Below are 18,782 nucleotides of genomic sequence, written 5' to 3'. Positions count from 1 at the left end.
TGAATACATTAATGTTTGGATGAAATAATGCTGTGGTTATGTATTTTTGCGAGAGCAGCGTTACCAAACGCGTTGGCGGAAGCCAGGTAAAAAGGATGTGAAGCACGTTCCAAGCCAAGCAAGTTTCATTTACTTTTCGATATCAGTCTGCGGGGAATGGTTGACAAAATTTTGCAGAAGATCTGATATGCTACTGAAGAAAAAAAGGGAGCGAGGGCAATTAAGCCGCGTTGGCAGTGACAGACATCGTATCTGTTGTCTGATGGCGCAAAACTTTTAAGTCCTGTCTTCATTATGGTGTTTTCCGGCCGAGACGCCTGGGATTGCTCAAAGTGAAGACAGGTTTTATTGCTGTTTGCGTTTTCTCGCCGTACAGAGTATAGGGCGTTTACACGGACGAGAATTCCCGTCGCGGACAGAGGAATTCTGGTCCACTTGAAAGGATTCCGTTCGTGAATCCGAGTAGAAAAAAAGTCTAGCGACCAGCAAGGATTCCTTTCACCGAGACCGTTTTTGACCAATTCTGCTTGATGTGTAGGCAAGAAGAACGAGAATATTTACAGTTTTGTTGATTTTGGCCGAGAAACAAATAACATGTCAGTAAAGAATCATCCCAAAATTACTGATTTAATCTGTTTGGTGCAGGACAAGCCTTGTATTTATGACACTGCTCACCAAGACTACAAGAAAACAAAGCTAAAAGACTTGCTTTGGGCTGAGACTTCAGAACAGCTGAATGAACCAGGTCAGGGATGAATCTACAGACTAAAGTATGTCTTGGGAAGGTATTTTCAAGCAACTACATCCACTCCTTCTCCCTCTAGAGGGCCCTGACCTTTAAAAATGTGTGTGTTATAAAAGTGAAACCTTGCAAAATAGATCTTCTGCTTAATTGAAGTTCAACAAAATTGTTTTCAGCTTCATAACTTTGCTCAATTTCATTTTATAAGGTTTTAAAGATATGCAAATACAATTCCTAAATTTTAAAAAAAAAAACAAAAAAACATTGATACGGCTCCAAATTCTACTCAAATAACAGGAATTGCATTTTCAGAACTAAAGACAGCGAAAAAGGAACAAGTAACTGAAAATTATGGTAAAATGATGTTTTGTGGGAAAAGAATCTTTTCCCACTTTTCCCTCTGTGTGTAAACATAAATCCTGTCTCCGAGACAGGATTCCTGTCAAGTTTTCCTCTCCGTGTAAACTCAGCAGTAGATATTTTGGCTGAAAACGTAAAAATTAAACAACACATTTTGTCATTCATCTTAGTTGTAGTCAGGCATTTCTTTACGTTCCTGTAACACCGCAAACACAGCACAAATGATTCAGTATCTTTTGCAGTTTTCGTTTAAGAATTAACGATGCTTCGTGACTACTATGGTCCCTGCGTCGGCCCTGCAGTGCATTCCTGCAGCGTGATTCGATCTCTGGGTCCCGTATTACCAAGTTAAGGTCAAGTCCACTGCGAGTTCCGAGAGAACCCGAGAAATTGTACCGAATTCTTTTACTTCTTCTCGTATTAGGCGATTTAAGGTTTTACATGGGATTTTACTTATTTGAAAAATCACTTTGCTTTTACTTGAAAAGAAGAACATAAATCTGGCCCTGGAGTTGCGAGAAAACCATTTAAAGCCTTTTTTGTCAGCTTTTAAAGTATAGTGGCTAATTTTATAGGAAACTAAAAGTTTCCCTATTTGCTGAATTTTACACTTTAGTCAAAAAAGTTTCGGCAACCCTGTGCGCTGCTTCGCAGCTATATTCAAAATCAGAGCCCGAGATTCGATAAAATCCTGGAAATACTTGTCCATTATCATCAATGTCAATCATCCCTGCAACTCAACGACCAGATGGGACCTGGAGAAAGGAGCGGAAAGTTAAGACAGGCTATGTACCTCAAGAAGAAGTAGCATTGTAAGTGCAGGTTCATTTTCTTTTTTATAGCAAAGTGCCTGGTTTTGCTAGTGGATGGCTTTTATGCTTCCAAATCAGGGAAAGGTCTGGATGAAACTGTTTACCATTTTAAAAAGCAGTTGAATCAGGAGAATGAATTGTCTGGGTAGATGTCTAGTTTCATCAGAAGCTGTCTAAAGTATGTATTACTGCCTATAGCAAGATTATGATGATTGCATATTGTTTCTTTCTCATTATTAGAGAAGCACATCCATTTTCTATCTTTCTAGATTCCCCTCCAATCAGCCCAAAAATGTGTAAAGTAGGCTTGCTTACAGGTAACATGACCTATAGAGCAAAGCATATTAGTCAATGAGCCCTGTGGGCAGCAGGGCAAGGTCTGTAGTCTATATTTATTCAACAAAGAGTGATAAAACTAAAAAACCTCAAACATGGCTTATGAAATAAATATAGAATACAGACCTTGCCCTGCTGCCTGCGGGGCTCATAGACTAATTTGCTTTGCTGTATAGGTAATGCTGTGTGTAAGCAAGCCCATATTAAGAAACTAGGTATTGGTGTAAAGTTAGGCCTACTCAAAAACAGAATATGTATATAAGTAAGTTTAAAAATCCTAAAACACATTATTTATTATAGTGCATCATTTCGCTTCACCCTTTCCTCTAATATGCAAATATATTTATATATATATGCTCTTTCTACAATTAGATTTAATGGCAGAGGGACAGTGATAACAAAAATAAAGTTTTGTTTCAGAAAGACTTTGAAGCTGTGCAGGATGATGAAAGGAAGTACCAAGGATTCTTACAGCTTTATTTTGCAATGTCTGGAGGGGCTTAAAATGATTAGTACTTGTATTCAGGTAGATAATGGGACAATATTTAGGTTTGACTCTATTAAAGAATAATACCAAATTTTAATAATTGAAAAAGGAAAAACTTAATATAATCAATGTAACCATCCTAAATTCTGGGTTAATTTTAAATGGGGATGGTCAAAATGACTATGAAAACATAAAAGCTCATCAAGAAGGATCCCCAAATATCTATATGTTTTAACCCTTTTAATTCTAATCCCAGAACCAACTAACTCACCAATTCCATCTTTAGCAGCTCCTTGCTTAGATCCCCCAAAAACCATAAATTATGTCTTAGACAAATTCAGGACTAAGCCATTACAAGAAACCACTAGATAACTGAATTCATTCCAGATGCCATATTCTTGATCAAATAATGAAGGGGTTTGAGCTTCAACAGGTACCACTATATCATCTGCAAACATAACTGGTAGGCTATCCTTATAGGATAGACAATTTGGGAAATCATTTATATATATATATATATATATATATATATATATATATATATATATATATATATATATATATCAAAAAAATAGTAACAGTCCAAGCATAAACCCCCAGAGCACTCTAGTATCATCCAGGGAGTTAGGCTGAGACAGATGGCCTTGGACTTCTACTTGGAATCTGCTATTTTGCAGATATGACTTTATTAAATTAAATGGTCTTCCTTGAAGCTATTCGAATTTTTCAAACAAGATGGAATGATTTAGAGTATCAAATGCATTTTTTATATTGTAAAAAATGCATCATACATAATTACCATCATTCAGTGAACCATTAATTTTAAGTAAAAGGGCTGCAACTGCTTCTTCAATAGAACAAACCAATCTAAAACAAAACTGGCTTTTGGCTAAAAGATTTTTTTATCCAAATAAGATCAAATTCTTTTTTGAAATAACTTTTCTAAAATCTTTGACAAAGGAGAAAGTATTGCAATAGGTTGATAATTATTAACATTAGTTTTATCACCTTTTTTATACCATGGGATAACCAGGCATTTTTCCATTTAGTTGTGAATACCCCAGAAGATAAACACAAATTCAAAATATAAAGAAGAGATATATAAGGTACAGATCCAAGGTGTTCTAAAGGATTATCATATTTGAAAATCCATTCAAACTTAATGAATTGCCTTTTTTAAATCTATTAATTTTTTTTGGAACTCATGAAAATTAACTGGGACCAAAAACATACTTCTATCCTCTGATTGAGGAAAGTACTCTTTATATGAATGAGCTGAAGCCAAGCAAAGATCACAAGTAACATCAGAACCAATACTAGCAAAATGAGCACTAAAAGATTCTGCAATAGCTTCATGTCCCTTTAACTAAAGACCATTTTTATCTATTAATAATTCTGGTTAAAAATTATTACAATTGTTTCCAATATTGTGTTTAATTAGATCCCATGTATTTTTAGGTGAATTGGCATTCCTAAAAGAATTTTCAAAATATATTTTCTCACTCATTCTAAGAGTTTTCACCAACAAATTTTTATAATTTTTAAATCATATAATATTATGAGGTTGCAGATCTCAGGAATGACTCATTGTTCCATAGTTTTCATGATAAAAATTTTTTACGAAGTATTTTTTTATAAGGATGATGATGATCTTAATGTTCATTTAAAACTCTATAAATAAAATCTAGTGATCTATTAGAATTTCTCTCTTCTAAAACTTCACTCCAATCTATGTCACCAAGGGCTACTTTTAAATTATATATGTTTTTAAGACAACAATTTCTGTTTCTTGTAATCATCTCCTTGATCAAAGTCTTTTGAACCTTACAATCTGACATAATTAAACAATGATCTAATGATTCATTCATAATCACAAATGTAGCCTCGCATGTATAAGGCAAAAAAATATTGTCTATGAGCAAAGTAGATGAGTTGGCTACATGTTACAGGATAAAACAAACTGAATATAAATTATGCAAAAGAGAACATTCCAAAAACTGTAATATGTTTCATAAAATGTATTTCAATAAGAAATTACAATCTATGTCAAGACAAGTAACAGCCTTCTGAAAAACTGAAACATCTTCTTATGCTGTGCAAGAGCCCCTCTCTCCTAATGTATGTTCTTTTTGATTAGTTTTAATATCCATCTACTTGCTCATCTCCTAAGACAGAACTTTTCATTTGTTAATACTTTCTCTCTCCTAGCAGATGGCGGGAGTTCGTTTTTTTAGTTTCTGTGGCGGGAAGAGATTTTGGTACTTGTGTATTATGCGCCACTTGCTCAAGTCTATGCTGTGTGTAAAACTTGTGAACAAACCGGTTTTCTGTTAGTTTCTCTGTTTCTTTAGAAACAAATTTGGGCTATAGATTTGCAAATTAGGGGGGGTCAAGTATACCAGGTCTGCATGCAAAATGTTTTAGGTAGAATTATCCTGCAGATTATAAAGTAAGAATTGTTCTCTGACTTCAAACTGTCCAAATACTCTACCCCCCCCCCCCCTTGTATGCAAATATATAGCCCAAATTATATATTTCCCATATATTCTGTCACATGTCTTTGTCTTGTCTTGTGCTAAGCTGAAAGAAACTAAAGAAGAAACTGGTTTGTTCTCAAGTTCTATGCAGCATAAACTTGAATGAGTGGCGCATAATACATAAGTACTGAAATTCCTTCCCCCTACAGAAATAAAAAAAGAAAAAAAAATCTAAAATAAAATTCTCAAATTTGGAAAGCCTGACTTTCCATAGGAGAGTATTCCGGGGGGACACCTAGATCCCTCCTAGTGTATGTATTTTTCTGTAGTCTTTTTTTGTTGCTAGGTTCAGAATCTTTGCATTTTAGATACGAGAGCAAGGGAAAACAATGGTCCCAAAAACCAGTTGGACCAGTTGGCTTACCTCCTCATCTACAAGCTCAAATAAAGGCTAAACAAGAGAAAAAAACAACAAATGCTGGTATGTATCCTCAGAAAAAATTTTGAAACTTAGTCAATTATACAAATGTTTTGTAGGGGCCAAATAGTTTTTAAATTAGAAGCCTCTTTACAGGTTAGAATAGGTGGTAGCTAATCTCCTTGTTAAAATTTACAGTTTAAGTAAAACAAATAAACTTGTTGAAACCACAAACCAAATAAAAAAGAAGTCGAGTTACATATGATGGATTTTAGCTTGATCTATGTCAAAGGTGTTAATGGACCTTCCTCTAGAAACTTCTATAGTTTTGTCACTTGGCCCTTCTCATTTTTCATTGTCACTGCTTGTCTCCACTCTTTTCACTTCCTTAATTTTTTTTTAACAGTTAATATCTAAAATTCACCAAATGATATACTATTGAAAGTAATTACTACACATAGATCACAGCTAATGCAAAATACAACATAGAAAAAGCTATTCACCATTGTATTAATGCACTAACAACTATACTTCAGGCTCCCATTTGTTTCAGTAAATCATTCAATACTATTTGCGAACTGCACTTTACATCCGCCAAATACACTCACTTTACAGAATCTAAAAAAAAGCTCTCACTATTTAACCAGGGGAAATATTCATATCTTAAACCCTCATAAAGATTAAACTCACTGATTCCATTCATTGTCTCCCGAATGTGTGGCAGATTGCGGCCATTGTGTCGTAGATCTACCCAGAGAAGCATTTCAATGTCATTCAGACTCCTAGGTCTGAATGTTGTGTTTTGTACCTTTGGGATGAGAGCTACTCATGTCGTGCATTTGAAGATGAAATGTTATAGAATCTTTTCTTCTTGATTGTAGGCTTTATTTTTCCAGATGGTTTCTGACTGACCTTCTCACTATCTTAGGCTAATTGCTCCTATAATTTAATGTTGCTAGTAGTTCTTTATCAGGTTGTCAAAGTGCTTAGTCAAGCAGCCAGAACATTTTTTGCATGCTGTAGCATGTCCATTGATGAAAGGTAGCAGCTTACATTCTATTTCAGTTGCTCTTAGTCTGATGAATTTTACTTGATCTATGGCAAAGGTATAATGGCATCTTTTCGAATCTTTTATGTTTTTGTAACTGCCAGTGGGGTTTTTACTCAACGCTTTTAAATCATGCTTTAGTAACTCAAATCCACTGTCTTCTTGTGAGTATTTTACAATTTCCTGAGTTGAAAGAGATTTGCTGAAAACAACCTCAATCCTATTGTTTTATCATGTCTATTGGACTTATTCAGGGTGATCCCAGTTCAAGATAGGAACAGGGCCACAATTAGTGATAAGGAAAGCATTAAAGAGACATAGGCAGAACATTTTGAGAATATGCTAAACTGAGATAAGTTGCAGGAATAGATATAGAGGAAAATGAAACAGTTTGTTATACCGTGGATGTGAAGGAAGATCTGTTTTGTGAGGAAGAATTTGTGACAGTACTAAAAAGATTAAAAATCCTTTTAGTACTGTAGTGTTGTAATTATCTAGGCATTAGTATTGTCTCTATAGGCTGCAAATTACTTAGTAATATGATAACTTTTTGGACTGAGATATGCTGTAGACAAAGTTTTAAGAGAAGAACAGTAGGGTTTTAGAAAAGGTAGAGGATGTTTTGATCAAATTTTCACTTTTAGGTTAATAATTGAGAAGTGCCCGAGTTATCAAACACCTTTGGTCCTCAGTTTTATAGATTATGAGCAAGCGTTCGATTCTGCTATTAGAAGAGCTTTAGCAAAACTCTTATCCTTGTATGGTATACCAGACAAATACATTAAAGTGGTTAGTGCTATGTACGAGAATAAAACTGCTGCAGTTAAGGTAGGAAATGAGGTTAGTAGCTGGCTTCGTATTAAATCAGGAGTTAAGCAGGGTTATGTTCTATCCCCCTGTATATGGATCATTTTGATGGATTTTGTCTTATGAATCACAAGAAAGGCAAAGGAAGACCAGGGAATCAAATGGGGAGAAAACTCTAGAGTTCAAGATGCTAGAATGGGATTGAAATAAATATTAAGAAGACAAATTCATTAAGGCTAGGAATAAGTGAAGATGAAAAGATTGATTAGGTAGACAGATTCACTTACCTTGGTAGTATTATTAGTAATGACGGTAGGAGCAGTGAATAGTAGCAAGCAAAAAAGACTCAGGATGTTTTTTCACAGTCAAAAAAGTTTTGAAGAATAGAAAGATAAGTCTGCAAACCAAGATTAGAATATTGGAAGCTGCAGTGATAATATGGCTCTGAAGCATGGGCGCTCCGAAAAGCGGATGAATATTTGCTATATGTTTTCCAGAAAAATTGCCTACGGATTGTTCTTGGTACCCAGCTGAATGAACGTATTTCAAATAGTAGGGTGTACGAGAAGTGTAGTTCAATATCGCTTTCTAGGGCCATAATGAGAGAAAGGTTGAGATGACCTGGGCACGTTCTGCGGATGAAAACTGACATATTGCCAAAGATTGTCCTTTTTGGCCAATCGTCTAGGGCTAAACGGAAAACAGACTGTCCACGGTTGGAGTGGAAAGACGTCATAAAGAAAGATTTAAAGGAATGGGAACTTCCTGGGAGGTTGCAAGAAGGAGGTTTTGAATAGATTAGGATGGAGAAGGAGCGCGTGTAGCTGTGTTGGCCTCAGGTGGCTTGTTGCTGCGGTAAATTGTCAGTATAGTAGTAAAACTGCTCCTACTTCCACCATAAAGATAAAAAGTGGCTAGAATCTTGGGAGGGTCTTGCTCAGTTGGACTTGTAAAGTTTTAAAGCCCTTATGGGTCAAAAAGGACTTGGGGGCAACCAGAATCACTTCTACGCCCATTTTCCCCTATGTACCCCTGTAAATTCCTATGGTATCAAATTAAATTATGTCATAGCCTTTTTGCCCAGAATACTCAAAAGGTCTAATAAGTACGCTTTTGGGGTCAACAAGGACCCTGCAGTCCCAGGGTAATTGCCTCTTGTTTACTGATAGATTTTAGTAGAAAAGGCATGAATGTTCGCTCTTAATTATTTATTCAGTTTGGAACTCTTTGGGATTGTCTGTTAGGCTACGATATTCCAAATCCAAGAGTTATACTCCTGAAACAACACTTGTTTCAGAGTACATCAGAAGACACCATGTGTACCTGGAATTCCAAAATATGTTGTCTGTAATATCTTGGAATAATATGAGGGGGGGCAAGTGGACCTTAAATTTTTACCTGGGGGTTGTAATATCTCGGGAATAACTGAAGGGATGGAGTAGAAACTTTTAGGGAGCACTGGGGAAAGTATGGGCAAGAGGACTCAAAATTTTGTATTGATGGGTGGAGCATCCAAAATGTTAAAAGGGCTAAACATTTTGTGTCTTTAGTTACCTAAAAGCTTTGTTGCTATAATCCATTTTGGGTTAGAATCTATTCATAGTGACGTAATGATGTAAATTGGAAGACAATATCTGTACCTGTGTTGTCAGAATATCATATCTGCAATGTCTTGGAGAAGCTTGCGAGATTTGTTTGGAATTTTTAGAGCATCAGGATGGGGGTAAAAGTGACTTGAAACGTAGCATATGGGAGAGGGGATTAGGAAAATGTTTGTTGTCAGCCTGCCTAAAATTTTTGCTTTATGAGTTCCTGTAGAACTTATCCTCTAACCATGTTGAATTAGTAAGATCAATCAGAAAATTCTACGTATGCCCAGGCTATCAAAGTAGTATATCGGCAAGATCTTGGGAATTAAATCAGTGCTTTTGTTTTCTCTTTTTCCAAGTCAGGCAAAAGGTCGCCTAAAATTGGCAGATTTCAGTAAGATATCAGTAGAAGAAAGTCGGTAAACGTTTTTCTATAGTTTTCCTTGAATGTATTTTGGGTGCCAAGTTAAACCTTGTTCTCGTCAGTATTAATAAGCAGAATGTGCTGTTGTATCCCATTTTTGGTTTTCTCAATAGCTTTGTTCTGTGTTGTACAGCCCTATTGAAATTGTGATGTTTTACCTGAAAAACTACTGTTTTTATTTGAAATCATTCAGGGTTTGCAATTTGAGCCAAATGAGCCGGGGCTATTTTCTTCAAATTAAAATAAAATAACTTGAAGTTTTCTGAACTTGATAAAACAAGAATTCTTTAAATTCGGTAATAACTGGGATATCGATATTTATCGGTAGACCTAATTTTTTGTTGTCAGATTTTTAAAAATCATGGGATCTCACAGTAAATTGGTCGGTGTGGAAATATTGGATCAAGTTGAGACTTCTGAGATTGTTTGAGAGTCCTAGCAGATTACAACTTTAGACATAGAGGAAGGGGGAAGATGGGGCTTTAGGCGTTTTTGTCTCTTTATTCATCTAAACATCTTGCATTATTAGGCCCTATGGAACTTAGATTATTGACATGGTGAATGTATCTACAATATCTCCAAATGGCTTGTGGAATTGGGTTGAGACTTCTAGGGAGTGTTGGGGTGGGCAATTAAAACTTGAAATCTTACCTTTTTTGGGATGGACAGATGGGATGCAAAACAAAATCTCATCTCTATTCTGTCTAAAAAAAAAAAATTGGGGTATGAGGCCCTATGCTATGTCTTTTGAGCATGAATCACCAAGGTGATTCGAAAGACCTTTGCATACCTTGGCGATCAAAATGGCTTATCTGTAATATCTCAGGACTGGCTTGGGGATTGAGATGAAACTTCAAAAGAGTTTTAGTGAGAAGGGGGAAGGACCTCAAATTTTGTGTTTGAGGAGAGGATAAAAGGGCTAGAAATGATATCTCCGAAAGATTGGTTTCCACAAAAATGGGTCAACAGTCTTTTCTGAATAGCTTGAAACTTGTATTTGTAAGTGATTGGATCAAGGGGGTGCGAATTCCCATAAAAACTTAAAAAAAATTGCAATGACTAAGAATAGGCCAAAACTTGTTTTTTCGAATTGGCTAGGACTATTTTTGTATAACGACTGTAGCTATATAATATTTTTGTTTAGCCCAGAACAACAGACTAAAGAATTTGTGAATCCCTTATATGGGACCATAAATTTTGCGTCTCCAAAATGCCTTTCTTTCAGGACAACAAAACATGATAAATAATCTTCACAAGCATGCATCGAAAAAATGAATGAATTCAGTAAACAGCCCGTATAAAGATTCTTTTAATAAAATGGTTAATTGAGACACGTGTGTACTCGAGTGTTGTCTTCAGAATGGTGGTTGGAATGGGTTCTGCCCTATAGTAGACCAACAATTATGCAGTTTCTCAATCTAGATTACTAAAAATCCCCCTCCTCATCCTCCCTGAATTTCATTTTGAAAACATTATTTAAAACTGTTGCACAAAATTATGACTGATCGAACGTTTTAACTGAATAGTCAAATTTTACTTAAATTTATATTGCAATCCAATGTTTTTGTTCTTAAGCAGAAATATTGAATTTCTTCTTTTTTTCATAAATATCCCTGAAATCCCGTAATAAAACTAAAACGAACTGAAGTTAGCTTAAAAAAGTTTTCCAAAAAAACTTTCTAAAAGAAAAGTAAAGGTCAAATTAAAACTTAAAAAAAAACAGAAATAAAGTTATGTAGTAAGTCAAAAAATTACTACTAATGAAACAAAGGATGAGAAATTACCACAAACTGTCCAGAGGCCAGGGTGCCCTTTGCGCTTTGCTAAAAATACAATGTATTCTGAACACTCTCTTTTGTTATAACATTGTCATAATATATTTTATAACATAATTATTATTTTAGCATTATAAAGTGCTGAGACTATCAAGAATTAATAAAACAAAGACTTTCAAGAATTAATAAAACAAAGACTTTCAAGAATACAACAAACAAAAGTTTGCTGCTTTACTCTGAGTTGCAGTAAATTTGTATTCATACATTTCCTCGTGTTGAACGCGTTCCTTTCAAGCGCACAGAACGTTCTATAATAATTGAACGCTTATTGGTTATAAATTGTAGTATAATTGGTTATAAACCAATTTTTATTCGTTATAAATATTTATTGGTTATGAACAATTTATCGGGTCTTTAATTTAAGATATTTTTTTAACAAACTAAAAACACAAATGTTTCATGTTTGAAACACAAGTTAATCTCGGTAAAGCGCAAATGCTGCTCTAGCCTCTAGATAGTTTAAGGGAGTGTTAGCCCTGCTCTTATTTTGGGTGATTTCTGCACTTTTAGGTTTCATCTGTTCATTTTATTTTTTTTTTTGGATTGTATTAATCCATTTATAGTATTTTTTTTTTTTTTACGTTTTATTGCAGCTTATAAAATAGCTCTATATCACTCGTTTCAGGTTTCAATGTGATTCTTTACTTCTATTTGAAAAATATTTCTTGGTCTTTTTTTTTCTAATGGCATTTTAACAGTTTAACAGGGTAAAAGCACACACACTAAACACCAATAGAATAAGCAAAGTACTGAACAAAACAAAGGATGGAGCGTAAAACAATGTGCGTAAAGTTAATTTTATCATTACTGATTTTGAGTTATATTCTGTTGTTCATGAAATGGTGAGGGTCCTAGTTAGCTCTCATAGATCTTATTTCTGCAAATATGTTTGCAATTTAGTGTAACTAGCATTCGTCTTTCTTGCCATCTAGCATCTATAAGCATACTTCTGGGGGCTTGATTGTCCAAGGTAGCGTTCATCTAATTTTTGAGATGTATAATCATCATTACACCATATTTGACGTAGATTTCTTCCATGCTTCTACGCGTATCTTTCCTCTCTTTAATGCTTTCCAAAAGGAATCTTGTGTACTGGATGCCTCATACACTCATACTGGATGCCGCTAAAAATTGTGTTTTTTAAATTATTTTATTGCTTGCTCTTTAGCCCTTTTGTAATTGTGAAGGACCCGGCGTGTTTTGTCTTCATGTGTGCTGACATAGGCCCATTGTAATTCACAATTATATATTATAAATTTCTTCTAATGGCGCTAGGTATATTTTACAGGAAGAGTCTAAAGCTTCAATGCCATGCAGGAGTTGTTAAATGACGCACCTTTTGATTAAATGAAAATCAACTTTATTGATCGATCTTATTTCGTACTAACTAATCTTTTGAGTCTTAGAACTGATATGTGTTTCTTAGGTCCTCAAGGTGCTTTTCCCTACTGAACCTGTTGTCACTCGTTGATCTCAATAGTTTGAAAACCTAACAACTTCTATCTTCTTATTGTTTAGTATTACTATTTGTGATATTACTTTCTTACAGGTGAATTCTTCCTTGTGTGTTAAAGCTAGATACTGAAGCAGTAGGTTTTCTTGAACATTTTCTAGTTCTTCTATGAGGATATTTACCATATACTGTATTTTCATTTGTGTTAATCCAGCTCCCAATATTGTAAAGGTGTCTGAAAATTCACCTTTGATAGCTGAAGCACCTGACAGGGAAAAAATACAGGATTCAAGGGTGATCCTTGTAGAACTCCACTATTTATTGGAGTTTGCTTGTAAATTTTTCCATTTTCTTTGACCTAGAAAAGATGGTCTTTTAATAGCCTGTTTAAGACCTCTATTAGATCCTATGGAAATAGGATTTGGCACAATATTTTTTGTACAGCTTTTGCATTTGCAATATAGTTAAGACGACTTCTTCATGACCCACAAATATTCCCACTAGCTACCCCTCTTTATTTTGTACGGCTTTGCTTAAAGAGTGATGTATCTCCAGTATATTATTTTTCCCCTGCCATTTGGTATGGAAAAAGTAGTCTTAGAAACCTGGATAAGAGCTCAGTCAATCAGATATTAGAAATGCTAGCCCCATTTTCAGCGTTGAAAGTAATCGGAGGGCAACAGCCCCCCCCTGCCCTCTCTCTAACCGTTTTTGCCCCCTGGGCTTGCCGTAACCCTTCATAAAATGGCAAATTTTCAGATAGTCATTTTGCTAATAATTGAACAATCCAATAAATATGCTTTTGGGGATGACACGACCCGTGCAGTCTTAGGGGCAAGACCCCTCAATTGAAAAGTTGCAGATTGTTCACAGATAGATTTCATAGTAGACTAAAGGTGGCTATATTTTTTTTTTGCTGTACATTTAGACTAAAACTTACGGGGATTGCTCCCCAGGCCCAAGGGACCTCAAATTTTCTTAAGGAGGATGTTAGGATGAACAAACACCTGTGAAAATACTTTTTGCCTTTGATCTGCTTAAAATCGTATCCTTAAGTCATCAGGTCCAGGAAATTAATTTTAGGGTGGTGAATTGGGTATTTTTAGTCCCTACAAAGACTAATAAAACTTTTTTTTGGTCAATCTGAAAGTTTTATCCTCATATTACTTGGCCATGGGGGCCTTAATAGATTTTGTTTTTTTAATTAAACCAAAGATTTTGTTTTTCTAATGGCTTTAAATGAAATTTTGAGATTTGGAATAAAATTTAACGGAAACTTATGGTTGGGGCCAAGGGCCAATGAAAATGGCCCGAAAGTGTTTTTCTCATTGACTTTCGCCAAGGGATACACAATGCTCTGAGAAACTTAACTTGTGAGTATAGTCTCCCCACCTCCCCTTTCTGAAAGTGGTTATAAAGAGTTTTGTACGGTTTGAAAGTTACATTCGTGTGTCCCTAGTTCAAGGAGATTGCTTACGAACAAAATTTAGGTTGGACCCCCCCCCCCCCAAAAAAAAAGGAAAAAGGAAAAGAGTCCTTAGAAAGGACTTAAAATTTTTCTTTTGATTGGATTGATAGTTAGCCTTAAATCCTTGGGTCAAGTGCCCAAGGATTTAAGGACATCTGACTGTTATAGGTTTTAATTTTGCTGTATACTTTTTGTTTTCTTTTCCAGAAATTAGGAAGGCTTCAAAAAGTAAATGTGTAGCATCAGAGGGAGTATTGGCTGCTGATCGGATTCTTATACCAAAAACCTCGGTAAACAAGACAAAACCAACAACTCCCACTGAAACAGTTGAGGATGTTACAAACAGTGTGAATAAGCTGGACATCGATGATAGAAATACAGATAAATTGAAAAAGATAAGGAACTTAAGGAAGAAATTAAAAGAAATTGAAAATCTTGATCAGAAAATAAAAAGTGGAGAACTGGTGAATCCTGATCCAGACCAATTGAAGAAGGTATCAAGAAGAAATGGAGTAATTGAAGAACTTCGAGTTCTTGAAGAATCGTAACACTTTGATGTGATCTATGGTTTCAGAAGCCAAATTGAGGAGGTCCGTAAAACACTTAAGAACGCACATAAAGAATCTAATTTTGTAGTGTACCAGTCAACTGGTGAAAATATTGTCTTTAGTTTTGGGGATCTTGTGCTGTTTTTCTTTGTCATTTTTGAGAACTAACATTATGTTTAAGTGTCTTTGGGCTAAAATTGCATTCAATTAATACGGGGTATTGGTGTTTTCCATCTGAATGGCTGGTCTTGGAATAAAGTATCCTGATGTCTCATTTGATTTAACTACTGCCACTTTTTTGTTTGTGCTGAATATTTTTTTATTATCTTTTACATAGTCTCTTTCACCTAACACTGAATTTATTTGCACTGTTTCTGATGTTTAAATTCAATTTATGGGTCCTGTCGATAATTGCTGTAACGAAACTGCGTTTTCATCATAACCGAAAAAAAAATATTAAGTGAAATATATAGGACGTTGGCATGGACTAAAGCATTTTTTTTTTTATATATATTCTTGATGTTCACCATAGATTACCAATTTTACAGAGAAACAAAACTAGCCAACTAACAGTATTTACAGCATAAATAGGGCATTCAGTTTCATCGCCGCTTACTCTTGTAAGTAGTACAGTATTGTAAGTCGACACAGTACTCTTGTGTCGACACGCTACTAACCACCAGAATACAGTTTTTGACGTATATATAATTTTTTCAGTCCTCAATTTTCTGAATTTTTTTGCCATAGTTTCATGGAAAATCAGTGTCATGCAAAGGTCTGATAAAATAATTTTTTATTCCACATTGCCTTTCTATTTACAATTCAAACGAAAATCTATTAATATGCGTCAAATAATTTTAGACAGGAAAAAATAATAATAAAAGTCCGTTGATTTTGGCTTCACATCCCTGAAGCCTTTTTAAATTAGGGAAAAAATATAAAGAAAAAAATCCATCTTAAACAAAGCATGAAAAAATTGACAAACGAAAAACATCAACGCAGTACAAAAAACAGAACTTTTTTGAAGTTTAACTATGGAAAAACCTTTAAGGAGTAAAAGACGGAGCAGCCCCCTTTACACATCAGTTAATTTCTGGCTGTTTTAAATTTTAATTGTTGCTCTCAATTTCAGTTTAAAATCCTTTTTTTCCAATTTAATAAGTAATTTAGCTCAAACTCTATATTATTTTTACATTATCTTAAGATTAACAAATAGGGCCAAAGGAGGGGCCGGCAAAATCCACATAGCAATAAGCAAACCATAAAGAACGAATATCTGCTGTGCAATATGTATGTATATGTCCAAGTTAACTTAGATATCAAAGGATTAAAGTTATTTTAAGATCATAACCATCTTGGGGATGTTGATCCCATTCCTCTTAGCTACGCCAATTTTTTATGCTAATAAGTTTAGATTGGTAACTTTAAACTTAATGAATTAAATATTCGGAATCACAATGAAAAAAAAATTCTTTGGATATGCCTATTCTCAGTGACATTTCCTTTTTTCCGAGTTTTGTTATTTTGAACACGACTTCTCTGTACTTATAGTGTTTTGTCACGAAATTTTTGATAAATAGATTCTTTGTCGCCTAATTTCATGCTTGTCAACTTGGAGATGACTTTCTGGAATTCCTAATAAGTTCAGTTGGCAATATATCAATTCATCAGTAAGAATTTCAAGACCGTTTTGTCTTATAACGTCGCAACGTTCCATGTCGCAATTCCCGTATTGTAAAAGTCCTTGAAAGTGATTGGGTCTTAAGGAAAGCAAATGGTCCCGCCAGTGATCCTAGGGACCAATAAGTCCTCCTCAAGTCTATGAAAAGTGCTAAAGTTAGCTTAGAACCAGACAGCAAAAGATCCCTGACACTTTCAGTTGAATAGAGGCTTTGTGCAATCCAAGACCCATCTTGGTCAATGCAGGTTTGTTTTTTTCACTTAGTGAGGAAATTTTATTAATGAGAGTCCGCATTCCTTGACCGGTCTCCTCTGAATCCTAATATATTCATCTCTGCTTATTCTATACAACTACTGGGAGTCAGTCTATAGTTAAATAACATAGGATGGACAGTGGAGGAAGTTTAACGGTCAAAAAAAGCTTAGAAAACCAGTGAGACCCATGAAAATTTAATCAAATCCAATGCGATGCTATGTCGTTGACTAGGCTATAATTTATTCATGAGGTGCCACTCCTAAGGGTCACCCTACAAGAGTATTTGCGGCCATAAGTTTTGCTTTGTCGGACTTGTGCTAGAGCTACTCGGATGCTTTTCTGAGATTATACCGTCAGAGCAAGTTAAAAATCGACAAAAAGTGAGGCATGGAAGGGCAATGTTGACGTATATGAGAATTATATGTGGGGAGTAAGGCCCTGAGACCTCAAGATTTTTATTATGTTCCCCACCATTTTCTAATTTTTTATTATTAATATTTCATGCTAACTCGTACCATTTTTAAAGATTCAACCTTTTTCTTACATGCTAGTCGGTCAAAAATTATTTAAGTCCTCCTTATTCTGTTTTAAGATTTTGGTAGGATTGACAATATAGGATAAACACCGTCTAGGGAAATCGATATTTTTTTCAACTAGATTAAAAAAAGGCATTGGCTGCCTGGTGACAAAACATTTTCCTAGTTAAGTTACTCTTTAAAGAGTAACAATACATAAATACGTGTTTCCCTCAGCAAATATTATAATAATATATAGTTTCTAATAATTTATAATGATAATAATACATTTTTCGATCTGATTTTTTTTACGTTTATTTTTTCTTAATTCCTTCTTCTCTTGGGACAGGAGAAAGGAATACTGGAGAAATCTTCTCTTGGCACTTAAAAGGAACAATGGAATACGTAGCTGATGGTGCTGATACAGAAGGCTGTTTAGCGCATGTTTTCATCATTGCCCTCTCTGCCACAACCCTTATTATTGAATTTTTACTCTGATTTGTGTTTATCTCTAATGGAAATTTCTGTTTTCAGGCAATCTACAGCATTCAAGAAAAAACATTGAGTCATAAAAATGGATGAGTCATAATTAAACACTATAAAAAAATTAATTTTATCAATTTTAATTTTTATCATAAAAATTTTATTGAGTCAAAATAAAACACTAATCATAAAAATGGATGTATTGTAAGCAGGTTTTATTCATTTTGTATTAGGTCTATGAATATATCCCTTAGGTTCAGGTCTGCGAACCTGCACCTTTTCAGATCATTAATTTAAAAACCTTACCCAATAAAGTACCCAATTGTTCAGTTTGGGACGGGAGTCAGTGGCGTGACTCTGTAAGCTTAGCCAGAGTCGACCCAGCTTAAATGGGTACCTGGAGAAATCTGAGGAAGGTAAACAGGAAGGGTGTGCGAAAGCACAGGATGGTTGGCCCCCAACCCCCCATTGCACTTCCTGGCTGAAGGGCCAAGAAACGGAGATCAGCACCGCCGGTAGGGACTGTAAAGTCTAATGCCGTATCCTTTACCTTTTTTTACCGTGCGTAAAACTGTCACAAATCACCATCAGTAAAGAAATGAAACCCAAAATGAACAGAAATTAACATGAATAGGGCAGACAACCAGGGGCTCCGATGGGGGAGGGGGAGAAGTTACCCCCCCAGTAGTAAGGAAAAAACCGGATATGGACCCCTCTTTCCCCTCCCCTATTAAAAATGCTGGAAATTCTCCCCTTCTAACAACCCCTACGCCTTCTCTAGACCAGAACATAATGTGCATTTTACTGAAAAGAAATATGCATTAATTCCAATAACTTTCTGAAGTTTTAATAATCTTCGATTTATTAAAGTTCAAAACGCTAAAACATTTAAAAAGTATATTTTTTCAATAAAGTGTAAATTATGTTCTGGTCTTAAAAAGCCATGAGGGTTAACAGCCCTAGTCACATTAATCCCAGATATTTTTCATGCAAAATGCAATAAGCATATATACACCAAGATTTATTAGTCGAGTGAATATCTGA

General features: G+C 35.0%; 1 protein-coding gene across 2 annotated transcripts; it reads left to right on the top strand.

The window, feature by feature from the left end:
- The first annotated feature begins 1,737 nt into the window (after nt 1-1,737).
- LOC136030067 (partner of Y14 and mago-like) lies at nt 1,738-17,932 on the top strand. Of its 2 annotated transcripts, XM_065708694.1 has the most exons (4): nt 1,738-1,914; nt 5,583-5,695; nt 14,464-14,846; nt 17,790-17,932. In XM_065708694.1, the coding sequence occupies exons 1-3, from the start codon at nt 1,820-1,822 to the stop codon at nt 14,802-14,804; spliced, it is 549 nt and encodes a 182-aa protein (XP_065564766.1). In that variant the 5' UTR covers nt 1,738-1,819; the 3' UTR covers nt 14,805-14,846; nt 17,790-17,932. The 2 variants fall into 2 exon arrangements, with proteins under 2 accessions (XP_065564766.1, XP_065564765.1); XM_065708693.1 differs by lacking the exon at nt 17,790-17,932 and having other exon boundaries at nt 14,464-15,078.
- The last annotated feature ends 850 nt before the right edge of the window (nt 17,933-18,782 follow it).

The sequence above is a fragment of the Artemia franciscana genome, chromosome 8 (assembly GCF_032884065.1).
Source record: "Artemia franciscana chromosome 8, ASM3288406v1, whole genome shotgun sequence".
In the NCBI taxonomy this organism is placed as follows: domain Eukaryota; kingdom Metazoa; phylum Arthropoda; class Branchiopoda; order Anostraca; family Artemiidae; genus Artemia; species Artemia franciscana.
The sequence above is the reverse complement of the archived record's forward strand: the minus strand, read 5'-3'. Positions and strand labels throughout refer to the sequence as shown.